Genomic DNA, 16,176 nt, shown 5'->3' with positions numbered 1-16,176 from the left:
CCAAACCTCTTTTGTCAATTTAGTACTTCTAGAAACTTACACCTCTTCAACAAACACTTCTCTTACTACATAAGTAATTAAGGGTTATGTGTAAAGAAAAAAGTATGCCTTCCCCAAATTCCATTGCATCTTACTTTTATATTTCCCCATGTGGGCATAGACATATAAGAATTATATTGCCTGCATATTCTTTAGCAGCTGAGCCACCAGGAAAGCCCAAAATTTTAATAGGTTATATTATATTGTATAACTGTTAACCTTTTACTTCTTGGCAAATATTCACCTAATTATGATTACTAATGACTGCACGTATTTTCCTTAATATAAATGCATCATATTTTATTTAATAGGACTCCCATTGTGAGATATTTAAATTTTTTCAATGTTTATTATAATGAACGGTGATTTTAAAAAATGAGACGTAGTCAAATTCCATTTCTGCTATTGATTTTCGAAAGGATTTTTAAGAAATGATACTGCTTCCAAATTATTTAGTCATGAGTAGTTCATTTAGGTAAAATTTGCCTATGGTTTCTGACGAATGATCTTGGGAGCTAGATAATCTTGGGAAAGTGAGGAAATATGTAACTAAAAATGCTTTCAAATGCGAATTACATTTCACAGAAGAGAAATCATGGATACTAGTGTTAGTGCGCCAGTTTCGCTCACACTGCTATAGAAGATTAAATCTGGGGTCGCGAACGTGCGCCTAAAGCTTCATGGTCCCATTACGCGGTACCCACACAGCGAAATAGGCACCGCCGCGGCCCAGGTGCAGTAGGGAATTTTAGTAACGATGCACCGGATGTGTGCGTGGAAGTGACTGAAGTCAACTTACGAATGATTGGTTCTCCCGAGAGGACCTAAGCCTTCTTTCTCCTGCCACTGGCCACGGGGTTTGTCTATTTGAACAGTCCCCGCCCCCTGGAGAAGCCGGGTCCCGAAGCCTCACTTCTCCTAAATGATTATTGGCCTGTATTCCTGTCTATCTTCTTCTTATGCCCGTCGATTGGTCCTTAGGGCTAGGAGTACGCCCTCCCTCCTCCCGGCTTAGAGGACAGCGGGGAAGGCGGGTGTTGGGGACCGGGCCCTGAAGCGGCGGTACCGGCGCTGGCGGCGGCAGCTGAGGCCTTGGCCGAAGCCGCGCGGTGAGTCTGGGGCCTGGCACCGACCCCTCCAAGGCGGCGGAATGTTCAGACCCACGGCCAACCTGGTCCTTGGATGCACCCCGGGAAGCCGTCCGTCTGGGACTTGGGGTCCCCTTAGTACTGGCCCCACGGAGTTGGGCGCCGCCTGAGCCCTTGACCCTCACCCCGCGAGGCTACGCCCACCTCCTCCCGGACCTCCAGGAAACCCCCAGACCCTTTAGCTTACCATGCGTTTCTGGCGCCACGAAGGCCGGCCCATCAGCTCCTGTATTGCTGGGGCGCCTTTGGGTCTCTGCCCATCAGTCAACCCTTCTTCTGAGCCACCTACACATTGTCCTCAGAGAGGACCAACGTCAGTGGCAGCCCCTTGCGCTTCACTGTGGATGCCTCTCAAGGACCCCTTCCCCGGAGCTGAGCTCGGGTCCACCCTGAGTTTCATCCTCTCTGCTTCCCCCGCCCCCATCCCTAGTTTTGGCACCTGGCTTTAACTTCAGTAAGCCCTCGCCGAGACCCTTCCTATATTTAACTTCTAGTATTTTCATTGAATTCTGCCTGGAGCAGATAGCCTGTGGGCTTGTGAAGATAGGTTGATTCCTTCCTAAGACTGGGAATTCCTTGCTAGCCTCCCTCCCCCTCATCACAGCCAAGTGCACACTCTCTGTAGCAGTTTTCTCCTCTGGAATCCTTGTGTTTCCTCAGCCCTAAAGTCTGACACTTCTTTCTGCGGTCTTCTTCTTGACGCTGGAGTATTGGAAAGCTTTCCAGAACCAATTATACTATTTTTTTTCTCTGAATTTCACAAATTCTTTCAAAAATAAGAAAGTTTGAAAATTTGATTTTCTATTATAACGTGGACATACCTAGAATAGGTGTATATGTTACTGCCATAGCAGTCTGGGCAGAGCTTTATCATAGCCACTTTATTATGGTCACTTGATTATTTGTGTTTCCTCCTAGACTGTAAGCTTATTGAGGGAAGGGACATTACATAATTGAGGAATAAATGAGTGATCTCAGGAACAAATCAGTCTCTTTTAGCTCACGTTCCAGATACTAATATTCTATAGAGCAGAGACTTCCCTGACAGTCCAGTGGTAAAGACTCTTTGCTTCCAATGCAGTGGGCACAGGTTCAGTCCCTGGTCAGGGAAATGAGATCCCACATACTGCAGGGCAGGACCACAAAATAAAAATTAAAAAAAAAAAAAAAAAACCAGAACTGCACTGCCCAATACAATATCAGCCACATGAGGCTTAGAGTGCTTGAAATGTGACTAGTTCAAGTTGAGATTGACCTAACTGTAAAATGCACACTCGATTTTGGTGACTCGGTACAGAAAAAAAGAATGAAAAAGTATGTCAATAATTTTTTGTATTGATAACATGTTGAAATGATATTTGGTATGTGTTGGGATTAAATGTGTTAATTTTTCCTGGGTTTTTTTTTTTTTACCTTTCCCATATGGCTACTAGGAAATTCAAAGTTACATTTGTGGTTCATATTGCTGTTGGGCAGTGCTGCTATAGAATAATGATCAGTGCCCCTCTTTAAATTTTCCTCAAGGAAAGGGGCAGTCTTGGGCATGCTTATTCTCTCCCTCTGCCTCCCCACTCTAGTACCTGACTGTGCCATGTATGTAGTAGTCATAATGATAATCATAGCTAATAACTATTAACTCACTGTGTGCCTGGCACTGTTTTAATTATTTTTTAACATGGGTTAACTCACTTAATCCTCACATCAACCTCATGAGTTAGGTACTATTATCCTTTTATTACAGTTAAGGAAACTGTTAAGTATCTTCCTCAAGGTATATAATTTTGGACTGAGCTCACACCCAGGTAAGTCTGGCAGCACAGCCCATAATTTGACCTGTGCTACTGTGCTGTCTCTTTTAAACATCAGTCGTCATTGAATGGCTCAAGGCTCTTTGCATGTTTTTCAGTGAGGTCTCCCAACCTTGTTTGGCTCCCCAGCTTGACTTGGGTATATGAAGGTCTGTGTTGAGGAGCTGGGACCATATATAAGTTCATTGCCATAGTTTGTTATTCAGAATATTAAAGGAAGCGTCTCTCCAAAGAACCTCAGGGCAAGATGCTTGGAACCGGCCCTGCCGCCGCCACCACAGCTGCCACCACGTCCAGCAATGTGAGCGTCCTGCAGCAGTTTGCCAGCGGCCTGAAGAGCCGGAATGAAGAGACCAGGGCCAAAGCTGCCAAGGAGCTCCAGCACTATGTCACCATGGAGCTCCGAGAGGTTCGGGCTGTTGTCAGCGGGGCCATTCATCATGGAGTGTTGGGGCTACCCGTCCCATCCCTGGGTTAGATGCCCCTTGACAGCTAAGTGAGGATTCAGAAAATGCAGATTCCATTTCAGAAAGGCTCCCAGTTTCTCATGTCCATAGAATGTGCAGATTCCTTTGCAGCAGTTACACATTTCTGTGGCATTTCATGTGGTGTGGTATTTTAATAGTCAGCATAGAGATGAGTGTTTCTTTTCATTTTTTTCCGTTTCATGTCACATTACAGACCTTCCACTCTTTCAACCTGATAACAGTGGTTGGCATAGCTTTGAGGAGTTGGTTGCTTGGGGCTTTCTAAACAGAGACCAGACTTGAGGTCAGGGACAATGTCTTGTTTATTCTTATACTTCTGGTACTAGGTAGAATCTAGGACGGTGAGTGGCCTGCTATCAAGCAAGATATGCAATAAGTATTTGTTAAATAGACCAATGAATTGCTGTACAGTTTAAAACTAGAAATGGGCAGCAGCCATGTCCCCTTTGGCTTGAACTGTACCTGCCGGCTGCCTCTCAGGTCCTAACCTTTGGGAGCCTCCCCACCATCAGGGAGACATTAGCAGTTGTGCTGAGTACATCTTCTTTTGTAGATGAGTCAAGAGGAGTCTACTCGCTTCTATGATCAGCTGAACCATCACATCTTTGAACTGGTGTCCAGCTCAGATGCCAACGAGAGGAAAGGTGGCATTTTGGCCATAGGTAAGGACAGAGTCTCTGGTGAGGTGAGAACTGGAAATAAAAGACTGCTAACCTTTGTGTCTACTGCACCTTGTGTCTGCTTCTTACTGGATACTTAGTTCACATTTGTTTAAGGAATTTTAAGGAGTCTCATGGCTTTCAGTGTACTTACTCAGCTATTCGAGCAGTAGTCCTGGGACATAGGCAAAGCAGGTATTTTCAGATATGGAATCTCAGAACCATTAAGCAGCTTTTCTAGGGCCAGTGCACCAGGGCTGAGACTAGAAGCCTGCTTTCATTCCAGGCTCTGTTTTCTCCATAGAGCAGTGTGGCATAGCAGGACTCACAAATAGAAAAGTAGAGTTGGGATGCATTGAATGAAAGGCAGGTAATTTTCAGCTCCCAGGAACTAGTCATCCATCGTTTGAACTATTATTCAGTCCCAGTTTGTTTTCCTTTTCTTCTTGGGAAAACAAATTGTATTTACTAAAATGAGGTCATTTTGCTTTATGTAAGTAGTTCTGGCACAAATGCCAAATCTGTTGGTTGAAATGAAAATTGTTTGCATCCTTACTGTCTGGAGATTGCAGTCTGTACTTAAAAGGAGGAGGTCACTGGCTGTGTCCCTCTGAAGGCCTCCTACTTTCCTGGGCAGCCTGTGCCGCTCCTCACCTTTTGCCTTTCTGTCTTTTCCAGCCAGCCTCATAGGAGTGGAAGGCGGGAATGCCACTCGAATTGGAAGATTTGCTAACTACCTTCGGAACCTCCTCCCCTCCAATGACCCAGTTGTCATGGAAATGGCATCCAAGGCCATCGGTCGCCTCGCCATGGCAGGGGACACTTTTACTGCTGAGTATGTGGAATTTGAGGTGAAGCGAGCCCTGGAATGGCTGGGTGCTGACCGCAACGAGGGCCGGAGACACGCGGCTGTGAGTGCCTGGGGAGTAGTGCACCATGTCTGGGTCCTTCAGATGATGTGCTCAGGGCCCTGGAAGGCAAAAAGTGAGAGGGGTCACTCCAGGCAGAGGCACTGTGCTTCTTGGTGGCCCTGAGTTCTGGCCCTGAATCCCTTTCTCTCCTCACCCTGAGCTCCGTTCCTGAGGAGGAAAATTAACGTTTTCTTTCATTGCTTGAGAGGCAGCCCTGTGTGCTGTTCTTACCCTGACTTCTGATTTTCCAGAATCGAAAACGCCTCCCCAGAAGGCACCCTTCAGCCATAGGAAAGAGGAGAAGTCACAAACCAAGAGGCTTACAAAGCCTCAGACAGCTGCACTATCTGCAGCGTCCCTCTGTCAAGGTCCCTCAATATCCTGTGGAATAAGGGAGTTCTGGGCTGCAGAGAGGAGCAAAGGAGGTACTCGCTCCCCCTGCTGGGAGAGTGGGTCTGCCTTCTCCCAAGGCCTTTCCCGTGTATGTTTTAGTCATTTAGTGATTGGTCAGTACACAGTCCAGACTTCCTCTTTCCCCTTGGCTGTTCTGCATTTGAGGGAGTGGTGGCTTCTACCCTCTTCTAGACACACATCCTCCTCGCTCACCAGGGCTCATCCCTGAAAAAGGCTGGTGTGATGGGCTAAGAATCCAGGCTCGGAGGTGGGGGAGAGTCTGTCCTTAAGCAACAGAATCTGTGAACCAGTGTGGTGGGAATAGAAGCTTAAGGTGGATCCTTTCCAGTCGGTTCCATCTTTAGTGGCAGCACCATGAGGAAGGAGCCTGCCTGGGTGAGGGGCTTGCCTCTGGTGGCACTCTCTAACTCTAACTTGGGGCCACCACCCCCCACCTTCCGTTTTTCCATGGTCAAATGAAAAAAATAGCAAGATTAAATATTAAACAGGAACATTCATTCAATAAAGGTTTATTGAATGCCTACATTCTAGGCTATTTATCTATCTGTCTATCTACTATCTATTCTAGTGGAGCAGTATACAAGACCTCAAACACCACTGTCCTTTCAGAACTTGTGTCCTAACTTTCCTGTACAAGCATTCTATTTCTAAACACCCTGTGATAATGGACACTGAGATGTGTGATCAGTGTTACTCTCCTTCCTAGGTCCCCAGGAATTCTGAGCTACAAGAGTGGGCAAGTGTGCTATTTTCCTAGTGAGTGTTGGCTCTGGCATGAAAAGAGGCTGTGTTCCTGAGAGAACAGAGCTCTCTGATCCAGATGCAAGGTCTCTGTGTGCCTTTCCTCCCAGGTCCTGGTGCTCCGTGAGCTGGCCATCAGCGTCCCCACCTTCTTCTTCCAGCAAGTGCAGCCCTTCTTTGACAATATCTTTGTGGCCGTGTGGGACCCCAAACAGGCCATCCGGGAGGGAGCTGTCGCCGCCCTTCGTGCCTGTCTGATCCTCACCACCCAGCGGGAGCCGAAGGAGATGCAGAAGCCGCAGTGGTACAGGGTGAGGAGACGGTTCTGTTCCAGCTTCCAGCAAAGCACATCGGCCTGGAGTGTCACTGGGCTTAAAGGGCAGCAGTAGACCCCTGGCCACAGAGCTAGCATCTTGTCTACTTTGGTCTTACGTGATTTTTTAAGCTTACTGTGGATTAGTAGTTATTTTGTTGTTTTTCACGAAAGCAAAGATCTGTCCATAGCTACGCCAGTTTACACCCCACTAAGAGTGAGACTGCAGTGCCAGTTACACTCACTGCATTTTTAACAACAATTATGAGGCATCTCTTTTCAGAGATGTTAAAGTAGGGAAAATGGGTGTCTCTGGAGGAACGAAATGCAGTAAATACTGAGAAAATACCAATTCTCCTCTAGTATTATGAGTCTTGTGCTGACTGCTGCTGCCAGGAGAACCTACTGAGGCTTGTCCTACACCAAGAGCCTTGAACGTGGTATTGGATACCTGGGTTCTAGTCTTGGCTGCTCTGTGACCTTTGGGCAAGTCACTTAGTTTCTGTTTTTAATCTGCCTCATGGTGGCGTGAGAGTTGAAGCTAAATTAGATGAAAGAGCTCAATGAGCTAGTATTGTCAGTGATACTGGCATAAGGCCCTCAGCAGGCATGGTAACCTCAGAACCCCCACGTAGACAGGCAGGCTGCTTTCTAACTCTGGGTGTTGTGTAATGAAGGTATTCTGCATCTCTCTGTAGCACACGTTTGAAGAAGCAGAGAAAGGGTTTGATGAGACCTTGGCCAAGGAGAAGGGCATGAATCGGGATGACCGGATCCATGGAGCCCTGCTGATCCTCAATGAGCTGGTCCGGATCAGCAGCATGGAGGGAGAGGTGAGAAGCCACTTCTGAGGAACAGTGGGGTGAGGGGTTCCAGACTTCCCACGTGCCATTCTGAGAGCGAGACGAGGTGAGATTCTCATCCTCACAGAGCTTACATTTTGTAGGGAAACAGGTAACAGACAAAGAAATAAGAGCATTTCAGACAGCAGCCATATCTATGAAGAAATGGGGTGGAGGGAAACGAGATGGAGGGGGTGACTCCCTCCCTGCAGTGATGCCATCTGAGCTGAGACCACATGGCGTGTAGCAGCCAGCCTAGCGGCCGGCAGAGAGGTTCTCCATGCAGAGATTTGGAGGTGAAAGAGTTTGACAAGTTCGAGCAGGAAGGGAAGTGAGGCTGGTGCACCGTGAGTCGGGAGAGGGAGGGTGGGGCCCCACTGGGAGGCTCATAGTTTGTGGTCCACCCAGGCTCTTATTCTCATCCAGAGATGATGTGATGGCGTGTGTCTCTAATAGTCATTGACTGCTTGTGGGGAAGATCTTGTAGAGAGGCAGGGGGGAAAGCAGAGAGGTGAGTTAGGAGGTGTGTTGGCTCAAAAAGCAGCTACAGAGATGGGTTTAAAAGTACAAGGATTGTATTAGGGAAATATCCTGTGAGAGAAAATGAGGGAGCTGGAAGAGGCTGGGAGAACCATCAAGCCTCAGTGCGTGTCTGACCCTGAGTGAACAAGAATGGAAAGAAGAGTGGGATGGATGCGTCCTAGTCTACTGTGCAGAGCCATCCCGGGGTCCTCAGGCCAGAGCTGCTGTCAGACGAGGCCCGCCATAGCATTCTCACTCATTCTCACTGCCATAGCATTCTCATAGCATTCTCTCAGCTGGAAGCAGCCCCTGGAATGTATGGCCATGGCACAGACACAGCTTCCACTGATTCTGGCAGTGTAGACGCAGAAGTGGATTCAGTGTCAGTCCGCTCATGCTGGATTCAGGGTATATCTGGGAGGTAGTCTTCCCATGGGGAGCTGGTTGCTGTGGCATTTCACCCCAGGGCTTCCTGCTTTTGGAGGCCCAGGGATGTTTGTCAGTGGCTGTATCCTGTATGTGGGCACAGCGTGTGCTGCAGCGTGTGAAGGACAGAGTCTAGCTCTGGATCCCCACTCCTCTCTCTACTATGTGACTTGAGTAAATTACTTCATCCCCTCAGTTTTCACAGGGTCTTATCCACCTCACTGGGCTCCTGTAAGGTTTCTAAATATATATGAGGTGCTTAGCACAACTCTTGATTCCTAGTGGGCATTGCGTAAATGGTCATCCTCAGAGATTTCCCCACCCGAGTATAACATGGTGCTTTCCACTGTACCACACAGCTTTGGGATCTTCGTTCTCTCCAGAAAAACAGGACAATATCGCCTAGCTCATAGGTTTAAATGAAATAGTACTTTGTGACGGTGCTTTGTAAATTATAAAGAACTACACAAATGTAAAGGCTTTCCTCTTGGCTCAGTCGGTAAAGAATTCTGCAGTGCAGGAGACCTGGGTTTCATCCCTGGGTCTGGAAGATCTCCTGGAGAAGGGAATGGCTACACACTCCAATGTTCTTGCCTAGGAAAATCCCATGGACAGAGAAGCCTGGCAGGCTACAGTCAGTGGAGTTGCAAGAGTCGGACATGACTTAGCAACTCAACCATCACCACCATACAAATACAAAGTATTATAATTTCATAATTTCTTCATTCGTTCAACAGAATAGAATGAGCATCTACTATAGGCCAGCTATACCATGTCCTAAGAGCTAGAATTATGCAGCAGTGAATAAAACAGTACATACTAGCAAAAGGAGGCAGACAATACACAATAAAAGTATATATAGTACAGCATATGGTGATACGTGCTGTGGAGAAAAGTAGGGCAGAGAAAGGAATGGGGAAGCTAGCATGGATCAAGGATTACGTTTTACAATATGATGACATTTGAGCATAGCCGTGAAGAAGCTAAGAACAAAGCCATACAAACATCTGGGGATGCCCCTTCCAGACAGCTGGTTCTGTAAGCACAAGGCCCCATGGTAGGAGCATGCTGCTTTATGAAGGGAGCGAGCTTGCTGTTGTGAGCTGAGTGAGAGAAGAGAGGAGTTGGGAGGCCGGGTCCAGGGAATACCTGGAGCAGGAGGGGACTCATCACGTAAGATCTCAGAAGCCCCTGCACATATCGTTGGAAATAGATTACTGAAGGGGCCAGGGCTGAGGCCAGGAGTCTGGTCAGGACAGAACTGTAGCATCTCAGCAGAGGACTTGAGCAGCTTGGACCATACTGGGAGCTGTGGTGGTGCCAGGAGGGGCTGGGTTCTAAATTTTGGATTTGGAGGTCAGTGGGGGAGAGAGGAGTCCAGGTTTGGGACCTCAGCGACTGGAAGGATAGAATTGCCACTTACTAAGATGGGAGTAATGGGTCTGGGGTGGAAGGTCAGGGGTTTGCTTTTGAACTTGGTAAGTTTAAGATGCATATTGTGCATCTGAGTGGAGATGTTGAGTAGTTTGGGGGAGAGATCTGAGAGAGAGACAGATTTGGGAGTTGTTGGCATGTGGATGTTATTTCTAGTCATGAGCCTAGATGAGAACTCCCTGGTAACTAGGATGGTTGGAGGAGAGATGGGGGCTGAGATCCTGAGGGCAGGAGATGAGGAGAAGCTCAGGGAGACTAAGGAGTAGCAGTGGCGGGGGGTGTGGGTGCCAGCAAAACTCAGGGTCCAAGGAGCCAAGTGAATGAAGGATTTCAAGGAGGAAACACTGTTGGATCAGATGCTGCAGACAAGTCAAATAAGATGAGGACTGAGACTGACCATTTGATTTAGCAACGAAAGAGTATCGGTGACCTTGACAAAAATAGTGGACAAAATTTTCTGAAAAATGAAAATATCTGTGAGAAGAGTTTGGAAGTCTGGAAGTTAATTGTTCTCTTACCTTTCTCAATTTGGACTGCTGGAGGATGAGTTATTGAGCAGTCCTTTGAATAGGTAAGAAGTGTGAGTTCTCAGCCAATCAACTTATTCCATGCCTCTTACAGAATTCCTAGGCTTCTGAGAATATCACTTGCCTCCGCTGTTTCTACCTGGGTTTTGGGTGAGAAGAGGGACAGCAGAGCTTCCTTAGCAGGGTGCTGGAGTGGGGCTGCCCCTCACCCTCTCAGGAGTCTCCTGTCACAGCCATCAACAGCCAGCTTTCCCACACCAAGGGTAGCATAGGGGTCCTTGGGAGCCAGCCCCCTGCTGCTGCTTCATTGTTCAGTAGGTGGTGCTCTTCTGCCTAAATTAGAATCAGGCCCCCTGCAAGGTCCTAGGGAAACCCAAATCCTTGAGAAGAGTGGCCGCCGTCCTCTGTAGAAAGAGTTAAATTTCAGGGTTGGGTATGTGTAGCTCATAGACTCCATGGTGCCCAGGTAAATGCCTCTTGTGAGTAAAGGTGACTTTTCCCCTGCGTGTACAGCGCCTGAGAGAAGAAATGGAAGAAATCACACAGCAGCAGCTGGTCCATGACAAGTACTGCAAGGATCTCATGGGCTTTGGAACGAAACCCCGTCACATCACCCCCTTCACCAGTTTCCAGGCCGTGCAACCCCAGCAGTCAAATGCCTTGGTGGGGCTGCTGGGGTACAGCTCTCACCAAGGCCTCATGGGCTTCGGGGCCTCCCCCAGCCCGGCGAAGTCCACGCTGGTGGAGAGCCGCTGCTGCAGGGACTTGATGGAGGAGAAATTTGATCAGGTCAGTGGCAGGCAGCCCGCCCTCTCTTTCCCCAAGCTCCACGCCTCCCTTCCTTTGCCAACCCTGTGTCCTTCCTGTCTCAGGTCTGCCAGTGGGTGCTGAAGTGCAGGAATAGCAAGAACTCGCTGATCCAAATGACAATCCTTAATTTGTTGCCCCGCTTGGCTGCCTTCCGACCTTCTGCCTTCACAGGTGAGGATGTCCATGGACGCGTCGTCTTGTTACCCATCAGGGGTAATTAAACAGAGAAGACGTGATTGCAGAAAGTTACAACTGCTTCTCATTTGAAGCAGTGATTGCTGAAAGGCCAGTCTCTGGTTTCTTAGCCAGTTTCAGCGGTACGTAGTTCAGGTTTCTGTAAATGTAGCAGACACCGGGACAGTCTGAATGTGCAGGCAGACGGTGCTTCTAGAGCCAAGCGAGTTCTTGTGTGGAAGCCAGCATGTTTGTTCATGAATGGGCTCCAGACAGACTGAAGGAAGGGCAGTTTGGGTTTCTGTGGGGTGCAGCAGCTAGTCTGTGGGGCAGAGAGGATCCAGTGGCAGTCCTGCATCTACTCCTGAGGTGGGCACCAGGCTGCCTCCTCGCTCACAAGGAGGAAGGACTGGATGCTTTAGGGGCTGGTTTCACAGGTGATAGACTGTGGGTTCCCCCATTCCTGCCCTGTTCCCACTGGTTGCTGTGAATCCCTAGTTCACTGGCCTAGCTCAGACAGTGGCTTCTCCCTGAGGCCTGCCTGGTTCACTTCAGCTGGAAGCATGCTTTTCATATCTCATTATAACCCCCAGCTGGGGAAGGGCCATGGCATCAGACCTGGGGTGAATCTTCCCCCAGGTCTTTTCTTTTTTCTTGGCTGTGCCGTGAGGCATGCCAAATCTTAGTTCCCCAACTAGGGATTGAACCTGCGCCTCCTGCATTGGGAGCACAGAGTCTTAAACAGTAGACCACAAGGGGAAGTCCCAGCCTCTGTTCTTAACTGTGATGTTTGGGGCAGATTGTGTGACCTTCCTGGACCTTCACTTCTGGATGGGGTCCAGTTAGAGTGACAGTCCCTGCCCCATGAGATGGGCTGCCTTAATGTCTAAGCACCTTTCTAAGTGCCTGGTGCAGAGTGAGCTCCAAGAAATAGAAATCATTACTGTTGCTGGCTCCTCTGGCTACTTCAAAGCCTTTTTAAAAATAAGGTAAAGGTAAAAATTATACTATTATTCCAGTTGCCTGTTCATATTTAACATCCTTGTCTCACCTCCCTCCTTGCTGGGTGTAGAGACCTTGGCCCTTCATCTCTTTGGTCTTCACAGTGGTGCATGCTGCCTGCACTTTATAAGCGTACAGGACTCAGTGAGAGCCGAGATGGGAAGCGGAAGCCCAGCCTGCCCCTCAGCAGATGCCTTTCCCTGGCATAGACTCATTTCACACTGCTCAGCTCAGATGAGACAGTGGCAAAATACAGCTGGTGAAGTGTTAATGTGTGGGGTGTGAGCACAGGCCCTGTTGAGGGAGAATGAGACAATTAACCACATAAAACCTCTGAACCATAAAGAAAGGATGTAATGAAAATCACCTGTATTTTTTCAGTTTTCCATTCTTCTCTCCTGGTGCTCAGTAGCTTTTCTCTGTTTTTAGTAACCAGACATGCCCCTATTCAGTAGAGCTTTAAATGATCTTGGTTTGAAAGTCTGTGGTTCAAAGAGAGTGATAAGTAGGCCATATTTGATCAAAGTCTGGCATATTGTGGAAGCAGTTACCCTAGTAAGTTCAAAAGACAGCCTAGCAGCAGGATACAAGGGCTCGGAAGGCCCCCAGGTTTGTTCTTTTGATGTGGGTTTTTGTTGTTTTATTAAATAATATACTAAAATATGTCCTTGGAATTCAGCCTGGGCTGCCCACGTAAGTACAGTGTCATTGGGAAAGTGCCACTTTTTAAAGCTTACAGTTCGGAAGTCATTGCTTGCACTTCCTGATGATGCAAGCTTTGGGAATGTCAAATATACTCCCCTTGGGTTTGGTCTGGAATCTCTAGCAATGCCAGATTCCTAGTCTCTTGGGGGTGCTAAATCTGGAAAAGGAAATTGCCACCATGATTTAAGCTCATTTCCTGCTGAAACACTGCCCTTCTGTGAAGATCTAGTTTTCCTCATAGATGCACTCTGATTTGAGGGTGGTATACCCTTGGTCTCTTGACTGTTTTCAAGCCCCAGCGTGCCTCAGCTGACGGAGGTCAACTCATCTGACCACAAGCTGTGAGAGAAGACATTCCTCAGTGGTGTAAACGCAGTGATGTGTGTTGCAGAGTGTGGTCCTGGTGGCCCTTCCTCTTCGGCTCTCACTTTCTTGGGGACGGGGGGCGTGTGGTCTCACCTCATGTGACCGTGAGCTGTGAGAGAAGACGTTCCTCGATGGCGTGAATGCAGTGATGTGTTGATGAGTGTGGGCATGGTGGCCCTTCCTCTTCGGCTCTCACTTTCTCGGGGACGGGGGGCGTGTGGTCTCACCTCATGTGACCGTGAGCTGTGAGAGAAGGCGTTCCTCGATGGCGTGAATGCAGTGATGTGTTGATGAGTGTGGGCATGGTGGCCCTCTGCAGCCCTCACTTCAGGGGACGAGGGGCGTGTGGTCTTGCCTTCTCCGCTCCGATGTATGTGCTGCTGGTGCACGGCCTTGAGGCCAGCAAGATGGAAGAGGAGAAACAGAAGCAAGGCACGAAGCCGGCAGTTCTAGCCTTCTCAGGAGTCATAACACTTTAGCTTAAATTGCCCAAGAATCGCCTACCCGTGCACATTGGCTTATGTAAACTTAATGAAAATACACATGTGGCTTTCCAAATTACAGACTAAATCTTATTCTATTAAGTATAACTGTACAGAATTCTCTAGGTGATAGCAAAATGATTTCTAGGCCTAGGCTGAGTGGAATGGCCTGTTTATTGGAAACAATTTTCAATATTACTGTAAATTTCAATATAAAATAGTTTAGTTGATCCTCTCCCCGTTTTAAACCAAGATTTAACATATATTTCTTAAACAAGAGCATATAATCTTTTCCCTCAAAATGTAACACGGATGGGGACAATTAATGTGATACTGTTTTGAGGAGATTTTTACGTTTTTTTTTAATTAAAGGAGAAAAACAGCTTATATTTCTAATATTTCTAAAAGCTTTATCAGAGGAGTGGTTATCAAGCATAAGACTTTGGTTTGTACATTCTCTCAATTCTCTTTAATGTCTTTCCAACAGGCTTTCTTGATTTATTCTTAAATTGCATGTTGTATAGGAACTCTGACCTTTGACACAGAGACCAGCCCTCACCTTCAGCCATATACACTTTGTCGTTTCTGTGCTTAGATACCCAGTACCTCCAGGATACCATGAACCATGTCCTGAGCTGCGTCAAGAAGGAGAAGGAACGGACAGCAGCCTTTCAAGCCCTGGGGCTTCTTTCTGTGGCTGTGAGGTCTGAGTTCAAGGTCTATTTGCCTCGTGTGCTGGACATCATCCGAGCAGCCCTGCCCCCTAAGGACTTCGCCCATAAGTAAGCATCTTTATTACTATTTCACCTTCCACCCCATTTGGTTGGAGAGAAAGGATGCTCCATCCCAGTTTCTGTGGAGCTTAAGCCTGTTCTCTGCATCATTAACCAGCAAATTATATAATGAACAGCCCTTCCTCAGTTGAGCTCTGGCCTTTTCCAAATGAAGTGACATCAATGTAAATATTTGGGAAGCTTGAATACCTGCGAACGTATTAGATACCAGTGCTGTTCTCAATATGTATATTACTTACTGGAAATCTCCTTCTGTTCTTTTCTCTGGCTTTCAAAGGTCTTATCCTGATAACAACTAAAGTGAGGATTCCCAGACTGGAAATGAGGGGACCTAATGGTCACCCTTACCCTCATCACTAAAGTTGGATACATTATTCTTCCTCTTGAAACCTCCCAATGAATAAAATATGAGAAAGACCTTCAGCGCCCTGCAAATTGGCAAGGCTGGGGTATCTTCTCTTAAGTCTCAGGGGGTCAGAGTTTATTAGAACTGTGTCTTTATAGTTCCCTGTGTTAGTAGCAAGGATTGTGCTAGTGAATTAATGAGCCTCGCCCATCTCAGGCCCAGCATTCTCCTCACAGGGAGAAGAATTTCTTCCCATATGATGGCTGTGCCCTTCACTCCTGGTCCTTGACCTATGTTGTTCAGTTTGCTTCCTAAATCGGTACCTTGGCCAGCACCACACTAACCCGTGTGGCGCCTTTTGTGTGAATTCTGGCGGGGCCCCTTACTCTGGAGACTTTACTGCCATCTGCTGGACATTTGTTGTAAATATACAAGTCTGCAGTGATGGCAGTGTGATGGGCCCCACTAGGTCACCTGCACATCCACATGGGGTGACCCTGCTTGGGTAACCAGCCCTCCTTGCCCCACGGTGATTTTGAGGTAGGACATCACAAAATGCCATTATGTCTAAACTGGCCACCCTTGGGTTCTCTGCAGGAGACAGAAGGCTATGCAGGTGGATGCCACAGTGTTCACCTGCATCAGCATGCTGGCCCGAGCCATGGGGCCAGGCATCCAACAGGACATCAAGGAGCTGCTGGAGCCCATGCTGGCGGTGGGCCTGAGGTGGGTGTCGGGAACCTGAGCTCTCCCTGTCTCAGGGAGTATGAGGCTCGAGCCACAGTCCTGGGTCTGTGTGGAAAGAAAGAGGCATGGCTGTTGGCATATAAAATTGACTGGGTAGGATAGCTCACACTAAATACACAGACTGATTTCAAATCCGTGTTTCATCACTAGCTTGCTTGGTGATTGTAACTAAATTATTTAACTTCTCTGAGCCTCAGCTTTCTAGTCTGAAAAGTGGGTACAATAACAATTCCTATTGTCTGGATTTGTCCTGGGGATTAAGTAGAAGAGTTCACGAAGTGCCGTGTGTTCAAGAAGCGCTCTGGTAATGTTCGCAGCTGTCATTTATATTATTATGGGCAAGTTACTTAAGCTCCCTACAGTCTCGTTCTCTTTATCTATAAAATAAGGACAGTGCTGTCAATCTGCTTCCCAGGTGACTTATTGAGACTTGGTTTTAGTGGCTAAATTATAGTAAACAGGTTTGCTCATGACAAAA

General features: G+C 47.5%; 1 protein-coding gene across 1 annotated transcript in view; it reads left to right on the top strand.

Moving 5' to 3' along the window:
- Positions 1 to 1,041: 1,041 nt before the first annotated feature.
- The window catches only part of MTOR (mechanistic target of rapamycin kinase), a 119,009-nt gene continuing 103,874 nt past the window's right edge, over positions 1,042 to 16,176 (top strand). Inside the window, exons 1-10 of the mRNA XM_070474281.1 lie at positions 1,042 to 1,148; positions 3,229 to 3,404; positions 4,037 to 4,145; positions 4,821 to 5,053; positions 6,319 to 6,519; positions 7,220 to 7,354; positions 10,786 to 11,061; positions 11,145 to 11,253; positions 14,407 to 14,593; positions 15,549 to 15,677. Of these exons, the coding sequence (XP_070330382.1) occupies positions 3,243 to 3,404; positions 4,037 to 4,145; positions 4,821 to 5,053; positions 6,319 to 6,519; positions 7,220 to 7,354; positions 10,786 to 11,061; positions 11,145 to 11,253; positions 14,407 to 14,593; positions 15,549 to 15,677 (1,541 nt within the window). The 5' untranslated portion in view covers positions 1,042 to 1,148; positions 3,229 to 3,242. The remainder of the gene's footprint in view (positions 1,149 to 3,228; positions 3,405 to 4,036; positions 4,146 to 4,820; positions 5,054 to 6,318; positions 6,520 to 7,219; positions 7,355 to 10,785; positions 11,062 to 11,144; positions 11,254 to 14,406; positions 14,594 to 15,548; positions 15,678 to 16,176) is intronic.

The sequence above is a fragment of the Odocoileus virginianus genome, chromosome 11 (assembly GCF_023699985.2).
Source record: "Odocoileus virginianus isolate 20LAN1187 ecotype Illinois chromosome 11, Ovbor_1.2, whole genome shotgun sequence".
In the NCBI taxonomy this organism is placed as follows: Eukaryota; Metazoa; Chordata; class Mammalia; order Artiodactyla; family Cervidae; genus Odocoileus; species Odocoileus virginianus.
Note: the sequence above shows the minus strand (reverse complement) of the source record. Positions and strands in the feature narration are given on the sequence as shown.